The sequence below is a fragment of the Leucopleurus acutus genome (genome assembly GCF_964270905.1).
Source record: "Leucopleurus acutus genome assembly, chromosome: 10".
In the NCBI taxonomy this organism is placed as follows: Eukaryota; Metazoa; Chordata; class Mammalia; order Artiodactyla; family Delphinidae; genus Leucopleurus; species Leucopleurus acutus.
The window spans coordinates 17,961,629-17,974,077 of record NC_139153.1 but is presented as its reverse complement, the minus strand read 5'-3'; the positions used below and the strand labels follow the sequence as shown (position 1 = coordinate 17,974,077).

General features: G+C 46.9%; 1 protein-coding gene across 2 annotated transcripts in view; it reads right to left on the bottom strand.

The window, feature by feature from the left end:
* The window catches only part of PDZRN3 (PDZ domain containing ring finger 3), a gene marked incomplete at its 5' end in the record, with an annotated part of 246,788 nt that overhangs the window by 43,208 nt on the left and 191,131 nt on the right, over positions 1-12,449 (bottom strand). Inside the window, one exon of one of the 2 annotated variants that reach the window (XM_082847773.1) lies at positions 12,187-12,255. The exons of the other annotated variant lie outside the window; for it this stretch is intronic. Within the exon in view, the coding sequence (XP_082703899.1) occupies positions 12,187-12,255 (69 nt within the window). Of the gene's footprint in view, positions 1-12,186; positions 12,256-12,449 lie in introns of those variants that run through there. 2 annotated transcript variants of the gene reach the window in all.

Sequence of the window (12,449 nt, the reverse complement as noted above, 5' to 3'; positions counted from 1 at the left end):
TCCTCTAGAAATGCCGGCTTTCTCCCTTGGTCCCCATAGATCGGCTTGTTTGACAATACATAACAGTGTTCAGTGCAGTATCGTGCCGTACATACACTCAAACATATCACAGCTCACTTGCACACTCCCAACACCCTAGGCAGAGGGGGAGTTTGTATTCCTGTGCTTCAGAGGAAGAGTCTAAGGTTCAGAGAGGCTCAGAGAACTTTCCACAGCACAAAGTTTCTCCACAGCACAAAGTTTCTCCACAGCACGGCCCTGAGTTTCCCCCTTCTTCACATCAACTCTGAGTAAAACGAGGTCTCTGGTTTGTCTTCTCAACTAGGCCATGAATGCTGTGAGCACAGGGGTTGTTTTCAGTCTTTCTCTCAGCATGTGGCCCAGAGAACACAGTAGGTACTCAATACATGCTGCCTGTAGGACCACCAGAGGGTGACCCTCAACTGGGGTAAGCTTCAGATGGAATCCCTCTCCTGCCTTAATCAAACAATAGGATGAACTTCCACTTGAAGGCAGTATCACACTGATAACATCATATAACCTCTAAAGCTGTAGACCTACCTCCATTTAAAAGAGGACAAAACCACGCACAGTTTCTTGGTTAGGTCTTTCTAAGATGCTTTTGTAGTTGACCAACATTCCTTTGCAGTTTACCTTACGCTCACTGGTGTAAGATTTAACTTCGGACCCCCTCCTCCCTTCTCCCCACGAATGTCAACCCCACAGGGCAGGGACTTGCTTTCCATTGCAATGCCTGATACTTAGCACGTTACCAGGACCATGGAGGGACCTCTGAGTGTGTGTGGAAGGAAAGAGTGAGGGGGTCTGCCCACATTCAGGTCTCTGCTTGAGTCAGGCAGTCCTGCATTAGGATAACTGCTCTCCCTCTCACCAGCCACGTGATCCCAGGCAAGTTAGTCAGCCTCCCTCACTAACCCTCAGTTGTCTCATCTGTAAAATGGAACTAACAATAGTACCTGGACGTTAAGGGGCTGTGTGGGAATTACAAGTATATGTATGACACATGTATATAAGCCACGTGCACAGCAAATAACAGTCATTTATCATTGCCATTATTATTTACTGGAAGCTAATAAACATAAACCCAAATCATGAGAATATGTTGTCCTCGGGCCTTCACTGTTCATTCGAGGATACAGAATACGATGCTGGAATTGCTTCCTCCTTTGTCTGGACATTTCTTAACTGGGGCTGGATAGGGAATAGAATTGGTTCTGAAACCTCAAAGCCAATTGAGATAAAAGAGATGCACTAACTCTCACACTGATTTGCCCCCCTTCCTTCAGTCTTAGGGGAACAGCCACATGCTCCCAGGTTCCACTCCATGGAAGACCTTGAACGGAAACTTCATCGGGGTGGGAGAGATGAGACAGACATGCCGAACAACTCAAACTTCAATTCCTGCAAAGTTTCCAGAGGCCTAGCCCTACCCTACAAATCTTAAGCTTACCAAGTTGCTAGATCGAGAAATAAAAAGGAGAAAATGCCAGTCCGGGGGCAAGAGAGGCACCCCTTGCTAAGGAATTATTCCAAATGGGAACACATCAATATATGCAGGTAAGTGCAGCATAGGGTCGCTGGTATCTAACACGGAGAGGATGTGCAATACAAGTTACTCATGCCGGGCATTTCAAAACCAGATAAAAAGGTACGGAATCCCGGATGTAGAAGACTACTATGATTCTGCGGGGGGGGGGGGGGGGGGGGGGACATCCACTGCTTTTCACCTCCTGACGCCATAAGGGATATTGTTATGAGGGATACTTATTTCTCTCTAGGTTTTTCCAACTCCCCAAATATTGAGCAGCTGCCTGATAGAGGGAAATTGGTTCCTATCCTTTGCAGTTTTCTTTTATTAAAATGCACGTCACTTTGAATGTTATGTGTGACAACCACTGACATTTTGGGCAGGGGAGGGGAATAATTAATTGTCATATAGGGTAGAACAGGAACATGTCTGGTAATTCTATGGTAAACTGCTTAACACAGGGAGGAAACTGTTATCTTCCCAGATGTCTGACAAATTACCTGTTTTCATTGGTTTAATGCTCTGAATAGTAGGTGTCTGCATTATTTAGTTTACGCATTGTTTGTTCACAAAAAAGACAACATTTTTGCCAAAGACTTCTTTACATAAAAACATGCAAACTCTTAGGAAATGTATTTATAAAGACGCCAGCTCTGCCTGTAGTCTTATGGATGTCTTCTCTTCTGTTACAACAAATGTTATGGTTTGAGAGGATTCTCTTATGGATGAAGAATGCTATATGTGAAGAAAAATATGAAGTAGTATTCTATACTTTTTAAAGATCTTATAGCTTGTCAACTCCTCCCCTGCCCGCCTTACTATTTGTGAGTTACTTTCCTTCAGAACTGGGGGAAAGGGGAGGTTTTAAAATGAGTTATTTCTTCTTGGGTCTTTTACGAATACTTTTATTTTATTAAATATTGAATAAATTTAAAAATATCAAAGATATATGTAATTGAAAACACTGCTACAATGAAGACTTGTGAATCTCCCCCCCACTTGGAGAAAAAGAACACTACCCGTATGTTATCTTGACAAGCTGAACTTCCCAAGTCCACAAATGATAAGAGCGCCATGAACAGCCCAGAAGAATGCAGCAAGGTGGCTCTGCTCTACCAGGGACCAAGAAGTACTGCATAACGACAGCAGGATATAACAGACGCTCTAAGTGCAATACTGGTGCCGAGGGAAGAAAGGGAGCAGAACAGAAAGGCCAGAAACAGTCCCTACCACACAGGGAAGCTGGTATTGCCCCTTGATGCGGAAGAGATAGGCTTTTCTCCAAGTGGTACTGGAAAATCCATATTAAAAAAATGAAGCTGGGGCTTCCCTGGTGGCGCAGTGGTTGGGAGTCCGCCTGCCGATGCAGGGGACACGGGTTCGTGCCCCGGTCCGGGAGGATCCCACATGCCGCGGAGCGGCTGGGCCCGTGAGCCATGGCCGCTGAGCCTGCGCGTCCAGAGCCTGTGCTCCGCAACGGGAGAGAGGCCACAACAGTGAGAGGCCCGCGTACCGCAAAAAAAAAAAAAAAAAAAAAGAAGTTGGACTCCAACCTTACACCATATATAAAAAGGTGCTGAGAAAGGCAATATTTATATTAAATTTTTAGAAGAAAACAGGTGAGTAGTTCTATGACTTCAAGGTAGAGATCATGTTTCCCAACAGAGACTAAAAGCACAGACCGTCAGAAAAGACTGATATATTTGATGACATTCAATTAAGGGATTAGGTTCCTTGGAAGACATCCTAAAGAGAAGGGAAAGATAGTTACAAACTGGGAGAAAACGTATAAAACTACTGAGGGACTCGTATCGGACTATGTTTTAAAAAATCCTACAAACCGAGTGAAAAAGATGCAAAATCCAATAGAGAACCGGGGAAAGCCTGGACAGGGACTCCATACACGGAAAAAGAAACTCGAATATGATGACTGTACATATGAAAAAACCACAGCTCCATGTATTTGGGGGCTTCACATCTAGGGATACGGACAGCTGACTACATTCACTTGACTACACCATTTTATGTAAGGGACTTCTGCCCCTATGGATTTGGGTATCTGCAAGGGCTTCTGAAACCAGTCCCCTGAGGATACCGAGGGTATGTGCTCAACTTCATTGAGGCTTAGGGAAAAGCAAATTTAAACCATAGTGAGCTACCTCTCCATGTAAATTACATTGGAAAAGTTAAGAATTCAGACAGTACCAAGTGTCGACAGGGATGTGCAGCAACAAGAATCTCTCTACCATGATGATGAAAAACGATTTGGCATTAGTGAAACTGAAAAGGTATATCCCCTAAACGCCCCCCTTTCCTCCACATCCTGTCCTTCCTTCCCCTCTTTCCTTCCATCCATCCACTCACCCACCCACCTACATGTAAGTACCTACGTTATCTCCTAGAGCAGTGGTTCTCAAAGGGTGGTACGCAGACCAGCAGCATCTAAAACCGGAGGGTGATGCATGGGACCCAGCGTTTACACACGCCTTCCAGGTGATTCTGATGCCTGTTCACACTCGAGAACCACTGTCCTAGAGGGATTTTTATACCTTGAGACTGGTGTCAGAATGAAAGTGACAAATGAGATTCCATTCTCCTCTCCCACTGTTCTTTGCTATCAAATAGGCAAAAAGAAAAAAAGAGGGAAAAAAAAGTGAGACTCTTCTTAATACCCAGTGAGTGTGGGAGTGGGGGTGACGAGAGGCGGACACTCACACACTGTTGGGTGTTACACAGAGAGGCTTATTTGGCAACACTTAATAAGTAAGAACCGCTCAAAATGCAGATCATCTGACAAAAGAACTAGAGACGTGTCCTAAGAGAATTATTTACGATTGGCCAATGCTGGCGTTTAATTGACAGATACAGTTAGATCAAGTCCTGCAGCCTGGATGTCCCCCAGAAGTGGGCTGTGTAAATCATGAACTGTCATTATGGTGACAGCTAAACGATGCATCACCACCAAGAAGTCCCCGATCAAACCTACTTCCTCCAGAGTTCTGAAAACCAGGATCCGTTTGGGTAACAAGGTCCTTTCTAAAAACACAGCTTCTTCTGGCAGGAGGACTCTGCCCACATTATTCGGCATCACTTTAGATTACTTTCCCATTTACTACTGGGAAGGGAAGTGTTTGTAGAACTAGGAGGGTCTGTGGCTAGGAGGATACAGGATAACTTCAGAGCCTGGGGTGGCTCTGAGAAGCACAGTGGTTAAAAAAAAACAACTGAAGGTTAGTGTAGTTTTATCTGAAAGATACACACACACACGTGTGTGTGTGTGTGTGTGTGTGTGTGTGTTTATTTTATAGACAAAACTTCACTGACCTACAGTTTTTCGCTTGTAAACTAGAGAGTACAAAATTATTCCCTTGAAAACTCTGCTTAAGCAAAGTAACGTTTTTGGGATTAACCAACAGACGGTTAAATTTTCGATCTGCATTTGAATGTCTGAGAGAAGAGCTTGTCTTGCTGCCTACTTATCTAGAGGAAGACTTAAGAAAATCTGCCAGAGAACTTAGGGGGCGAGAGAGTCCTCTTCCAGTACTTTTGGTGTAACGTGGAACAGAGGTTCTCTAACTTGAACGAGCACCAGACTCATCCAGGGGGCTTGTTAAACACAGATTGCTGGGCGCCACTGGCAGGGATTCTGGCTTAGCAGGTCTGGAGTGGGGCTGGAGAATCTGCCTTTCTAACAAGCTCTCAGGTGATGGTGACGCTGCCGGTCGAGGACCAACCATACTTGGAGAACGAACGACTTCGAAGAAACTTCTGGAGACGCTTCAAAAGTCAGAAAAGCTTTCCTTGATCCCTACTGCCACTCAAGACCCGTGTTCTCCACAACTGAACACCGGTGCCACTAATTTTCTTTCACTTCTGCACTATTTCAAATGATTTTTTATTACAAGCTGATGAGTGTAATCAAACGTATTTGAAAAAAATATTATTCTGCCAGTCAGGGGGCCAGTAGACTGGGAATGAGACCGCTTGCCCAAGGTTCCCCAACAGACACACACAATGCAATATGCCCTTGGTGAAGAAACAGGAGCGCAGGCCATCTGAAGTAGATGAACTCATTCTTGACAGTTCTGTGCTCGCCTCTCCGCCGCATGGCCCGACGGCCTCTCACTCATATGATGACACCTGCCATACCACTGAAGGGGACGCTGCCAGGAACACGGCTTTGTGCGCTTCAGAGAGAGGATGCTATGCTCTCTGCTGAATCCCACACTGGCGGAGAGTGCGGGAGGGTTATTTTGGCTTTCGTGGGCCTTTACCCAGAGCTGCTGACGGTATTCCTCTGTACCTCCCCAGCTTAGCCACGGCCTCTCCCTGCATTACTGATGCGGGTAAGAAGTCATGTATAAAAACTGCACTTTTTCTCACTGCTCCATATGTCTGTTTCTGCCAGCCATGGCAGGCCGGTGACAGGAATGTGGCGAGCGGGGCAGTCCCCTCCCCTGTGACCGCCTGCCTCACGGCAGCGTGCAGCTATACCGATGGGAGCCATTAGAGGCCTGGGACCCGGCCTCACGTGTCACCGCGTAAACCTTTCCAGACCAAAGTGGGACCCACGTGAGCCATTCCTCATTCAGAAGTTAACTTGGTAAATATGTCCTGATTAGTTATTGGTTACGTGTCAGGCCCGGGGGTGCCACAGAGAACAAGGCAGTGTCCCTACTTTCACCTGACTCTCAGATCAGGGGCGCTCTCTAGGGGGAGGGACGTTTAAGCTGAGCCCTCAACGATCAGTGAACTACGCTGCAGGTGGGGGGGAACAGTCTGTTGGAAAGCCTGGGGAGGGAAGGAGGAAGGTGGGTTCTGGGTGCTGAATGGAGCCCTGCGGGGACCAGGGCAGATGAAGAGCAGGCAGGTGTGAGGCATGAGGCTTGTGCAGCTGTAAGGAGACCAGGTCACACAGCGCCCTGCAGCGTGGGTGAAACGGTTCCTTTTATTCTAAGGGCACGGGGGAGCCGGTGAGGAAGGCACACAGAAGCTCGGAGCTCAGAGTGCGGCTGGCTGGTTGAACCTGCTGGCTGAATGAATGAAAAATAAATGTCTTGTATCCCCTCTGCTCTCCCTCCTGGCCTCTTGGGTTCAAATCATGGTCATCTCCTCTCCTTCCGGGCTCCTAACTAGAGCCCTTGTTTCTTTTCTTGCTCCTCAACCCCTACAGACACATACAAAACCCCACGTGGTCAACCAGCCATGGGCTGAGGGTACATGTGGTGATGAGAGCTCCCAGGCGGTTCAATGAACAGAGAACGTGGAAACCCAGTGGAAGGAAGTGCAGGGATAGAGTGATGTGCAGGGTATCATGGGAATACTGTGTGCAGGGCATCATGGGAAGGCTCAGTGGTGGGAGCCAGGGGTGTGCAGGGCCTCATGGGAAGGCTCAGTGGAGGGAGCCAGGGGTGTGCAGGGCCTCATGGGAAGGCTCAGTGGAGGATCCAGGGCTGTGCAGGGCCTCTTGGGAAGGCTCAGTGCAGGGATCCAAGGCTGTGCAGGGCCTCTTGGGAAGGCTCAGTGCAGGGATCCAAGGCTGTGCAGGGCCTCATGGGAAGGCTCAGTGGAGGGAGCCAGGGGTGTGCAGGGCCTCATGGGAAGGCTCAGTGGAGGGAGCCAGGGGTGTGCAGGGCATCTTGGGAAGGCTCAGTGCAGCGATCCAGGGCTGTGCAGGGCCTCATGGGAAGGCTCAGTGCAGGGATCCAGGGGTGCGCCCGGCCTCAGGGGAATGCTCAGAAGGGTATCTAAGCTGGGTGGCAGCTAAGTGGCCTCAGTTCTACGGGGAAAGCAGGACAACTCCCTGCTGGTTCCCCCACAGCTTTCTACTTACAGAAGAGACAGGGAGAAAGAGGGGAGTAAGCCCTGGTCTAACCCTAAGCGCTACCTTTTCAGTTCTTAGCATAAAAGTGGCTTCTGATCCACCGTTAACGGAAGAGAAAACAATAGCTAGTGACAGTAGCCCATGTTGAAAACAGTGACTTTCTCGGCCATAGAGAGACAGGCGCCATCCTCGATGAAGGGCCCCAGGTTGTCAAGGCAGGAGGAGACGGGCTTGCGTTTTCCACACCTGCTTTGCTTCAGCTAATTCAGAATAGAAAGCCATTTCTGAAACAAAGCTTTGAGAATCTATGGATAGGTCGTTTAAGCGAGCACACTCTTACTTGCAGGAAAAGGATGCCAGGCTCCACGCTGCTGTGTAGAGGTCAAGTTTATGTTCATCTAATTAGCCACCATTAAGTCTGTACGACCACTGGGCTGATTCTCAGCGGACTCATCGTTGCTTTGCTTTAAAGCAGTAAATTCATCTAACTGAGTATTGAATGTAGCTAATTAAATATGGAAATAGGACTGTGTACACTCAAGTTTCCAGAATATTCCTTAAACTTGTTGCTCTGCGTTAGCATTTCCTATAGAAATCTGTGTTTTCCTAGTCAACTGGCTTATTAATAGAGTGAGGGAGAAAGGGTCACAAAGACATACATCTTTAGTTTTCTGGCAAGTCACGGTTACTGGGTGAAGTTTTGGCTTTTCAAAACCAACAACATTTATGGCAGAAAGAGTCCCAAATCCTCTTATATGATACTTTTTTGGTAACTGAGACGCAAAAGAACATAAGCTTTCTCAAATCATCCATTCTTAAAGCTGCCTGGGGGGTTAATGAGAACTCTCCGCTCCACTCCCCCTCCCACGCCCTGCCCCACGTGAATGACCAGAGGCTCTACGGAAACCCCTCTCATTTGTAAGAAAACAGATCCAAGTAACAGCAGGCTGACAGAGGTGTTAAGCACACATGGCTCGAGTGAGACCGGGCTGTCTGCAAGAGAGCCCCACAAAGGCAAGAGCAAAGTTTAGAAACCAACCCCAGTGGTTCCATATAACATGGGTGACTTTGATGAAAATGATTTATACGAGAGAAGAATGCGCAAACTTTAGAATTATAGCACAGATGTGGCTCCTGGCCCCATTTATAACTCCTCTGTGTTTCAGTTTCTTCATCTTTGAAATGGGGATAATAACACCACCTATCTCCTGGTGCTGCTGTGAGGATCTGACAGGGAAATGCATGGTTGGCGCTTAGCACATCACCAGCATGTAGTAAGTGCTCGATAGATACTACTATGGTTAGAGTTTGGGAATAACAGATACACACTACTATATATAAAACAGATAAACAACGAGGACCTCCTATATAGCACAGGGAACTATAGTGAATACCTTATAATAACCTATAATGGAAAAGAATGTGAAACAGGATACATACCTACATATATATGTATAACTGAATCACTTTGCTGTACACCTGGAACACTGTAAATCAACTATACCTCAATAAAAGAATAAAAATTTTAAAAAGTACTGTGGCTGCTGAAAGGAATATCACTGCCATTTATCAACACATTTTACTTGCCATCTTGAAAATGTGCACGCAGATTTTTAGAGAACGTGTTAGCTGTTATAATTTTTCATTTGAAGCCTAAGTCCCAACCAGAATTATTTCTCTGTTGTGTAATCAAACAGCAAAGGTCATTAATGCTGAGTTTCTGGCTGACCTCAGAGGAGGCGGGAGGAATGAACGATACTGCCTAGTGTGTCCCTCCTTTACCCTCCCCCAGGCCTCCGTTCGTGGGAAGAGCCTCCTCAGAGCGTCCCCTGGGTGGCCTTCCCTGGTCCTGGAGGGGCACAGCTGGGTGGAGTCACGGGCACAAAGCCAGCTGAGCCGCAGACCTCCTCATCTCTGCACACGCCCTTCCCGCACAACAGGTCACCAGCTTTAGCCGGATTCCAGCCACAGCCCTAGAGCTGCGGGGCTCCCTGTCCCATTACCCCGTGCACGTGAGATCTCCAGGGCCAATTAATTTATCCAAGAAGAAGACTGCACCCCTTGATAACCTGAAAGCATCTTCCCTTCTCACTTGCCCAGCCTTTCACTTTAACAGTGCTTCTGAGTATTCTAAGTCACCCTAGGCGAGTGAAGGCTTTCCGGAAGCATGAAGCAGCTGCTAAGTTAAACTTTAAATCTCACATAGGCAGGGGCCCTGTCTTGATGCTCCACAGGACGCCACAGTCACCGTAAAAGCACAAAGAACTGCTGTAAGTCACCTGATCCTACAACCCCAGGGTGGGCAGCAGGCACATCTTATACTCTCCTTCGAAGAGCTCCAACTATCTCAACGCATCCCTTAACACACGGCGCAGATCACTGGGATGCGTGCACTCTGCGCAACGTCCTTTAACGACCAGGCAACTTTGTGTGTTGTCGGTGTTTTTCTATTGTGATTAAAGGTACAATAAGGTATGTTTGCAACAAGAGGCAAAGCCATTGTTCTGCATCATTAAGTTCACAGCAGCCCCTAAAAGAAACTGTGGGCAGCTTGCCAAAGGCCCTAATGAAGAGCATCTCTTTGAATTATCTCTGGATGAGGAAAGGATCAAGTCTGAGCCCCAGAATATTTGATCCTCTTTGTGCTGCTGTTACAAGCGCTTACGGAAGCCAGACACACCGGACCTTCTGGAACCGTAATTTATGGAAACCTTAATTTCTCTGCTCTAATAAGGCTTTGCATAATAAGAGTGGGAATGCAATTATTAATTCCTGCAAGTGTTTTGTGAATTCCTTTATGCTACGGTTCAGGACTTCCAAAGAATGGGAGAAAGGGGAAATTTACTTAGTTGGCACAAGGGTAATGGGTCTGAAAAGTAGTTTGAGTTTCCTGAAAATAAATCTGCATGGCTTCCCAAATTGCTGACCAAGTGTATTCCAGATGGAAGTCATTTATCAGCAATTTACTGCACGATGCTTTGGCCAGAAATATTTCCATATAAATTCACCTAGTAAAAAAACAAACAAACAAAAGCCAGGCTCCCTCTTTCTGAAGGCAGAGAGGGGAGGAGCCCAAATAACACAGACAAATAAAGCACAAGTTAATGCAGATTTGCAGGAAATGCGGTAGGGTTGCCTTTTGGAGGGTGCCAGTTTAATTCTTACATCTACAGCAATGTATGTGAAATAATACTTGCGTGCATTGATGGTTAAAAGAACAAAAAGCAAGTTATTATAACTCCATTTTTACACAGAGCATTTATTTTCTACGCAGCGGTGAGTGACTGTATACAACCACCTTGGTGATCGTTTTGTCGTTCTGCTTGTTTCACTTCTGAATGCCTGACTCACTGAGCACCAGGGCTCACTGCACATGGTAACTTGGCAAATTCAGGATTACAACGTTACCATATGATCACATAAGGGGTGGGGGGCCAGATCTCCAGTGGCAATAGCACTTCTGCCCAGGCCTCCAATGTGCCCTCGGACTGCTCTGAAAGGACGGGAATCCAGCAAAGCCCTGAGCGTGAAGTCATACGTCAGAAGTATTATTTCCCAAACTTATTTAAGAGGACTGTTTTTTGTAAGCTATGTGCTCTCCACACAGGAGAGTGGTGGAGGCGCCTAAGTCCCAAAAGATAAGATTTGTTTTGACCTTCTCTATGCCTCAGTGCCGGTGGGCGCACACACCCACCCACACCCATCCCTTTTATTCACCCGATCATTAGAATTTGTCCACTGAGGCAGCCAACTCACAAGCAGCCCTGTCTTGCTGTGTTTTTAATGCGAAGCGCCCTCTGCTGGCTCTTGCAAAAATGGCACCCAATTGATGGCTAATCAAATTCTTTTTTAAGCTGAGTCTAGCCCCTTTGAAGACTATGTTAATATACCATGTATTGTCATAAATTAAACAGCAAGCACCGTTTTTCTCCGTATAACAACCTTCTTCTAATGTGCTAATGTTAACATTCCTTTGTAACAGAATTATGCTTTTCTGATTACTGGAGAAAAATTTGAAGGGGTTAGAATGATTTAAGGGGAAAATCATTAACTGTCAGGTATATAGCAGTGTGAAAACCTCCTAGGTGAGGATAAGACCGGAATATTAAAAAATAAAACACTCAGCATGAACATGAGGTAAGTTCTCTGGGTTGTACCGTAAATACCCCATTTCATCTCCACTGAAATTTCCTGCTGGCGACGCTGCAGAAGTTTAGAGGAGTCATCGGCTGTGGACGAAAGCACCCGAGATCAAGCCACTTGCTCTGGAAGTTCTTAAAGTTTTCACAGGAGGAGGTATAGAAATGGCAAGTGTGAAGCGTGAATCTGAACCACATGTTCTGTTACGAGAAGTTGCTGAGAGACTGAAGAGTGCAGTAGACGCCTGTGCTCTCCTGAAAAGAGCGCCTTACAACTATTCGTAAACAGAGACAAAACCGTGCCAGCATTAATCATCCTCCACGTCTTCTGCAACTTGTTCACAGGGTGTGTGACCACGCGTTGACCCTGCCTAGGACATCTGTCCGCCACTCCGGGGAGAGCGGGCAATTGTAAAGGAGCTTTGTGACATTATAGCTTGAACCACACCTTACGGCCCTCAGCATCTACTGAAATATTCAAATACAAGCATTTAGGTGCCACTGAAAAGGAAATCACCTAAGAGGCTTAATAGAAAATATGCAGAAACGTCAGAGAGGCTGTCACATTCCAAGTACACACACGCACAGAAATCCCCAATTCCTTCCCCAGAAGTTACGCTCAGCCAGGTGAGTGCCCGGGCGCTCCCACAGGAAAAGAGGCAGCGCGTTGTTACCTGACAAACTTCGTAGAGTAATTTGTACTGCTCCTCTGGCTTCTGCAGGCTGCACAAACTGCATCCCATGTTTAGAGAACCGGCAGACGAAGGCTGCAGGACTCGCCGGCGCCCGGGAGGAGCAGCGCCTTCAGCATGCAGGCATGAAGGTGTCCTCGGAGAGCCTCAGGTGCCAGGTGCTGCGACACGACACTGCACGCTGGCGGTGCTCTCCTCAGAGGCTGCAAACAACTCTCTCCCCTTCCACGCTCCCTTCCCTAGCA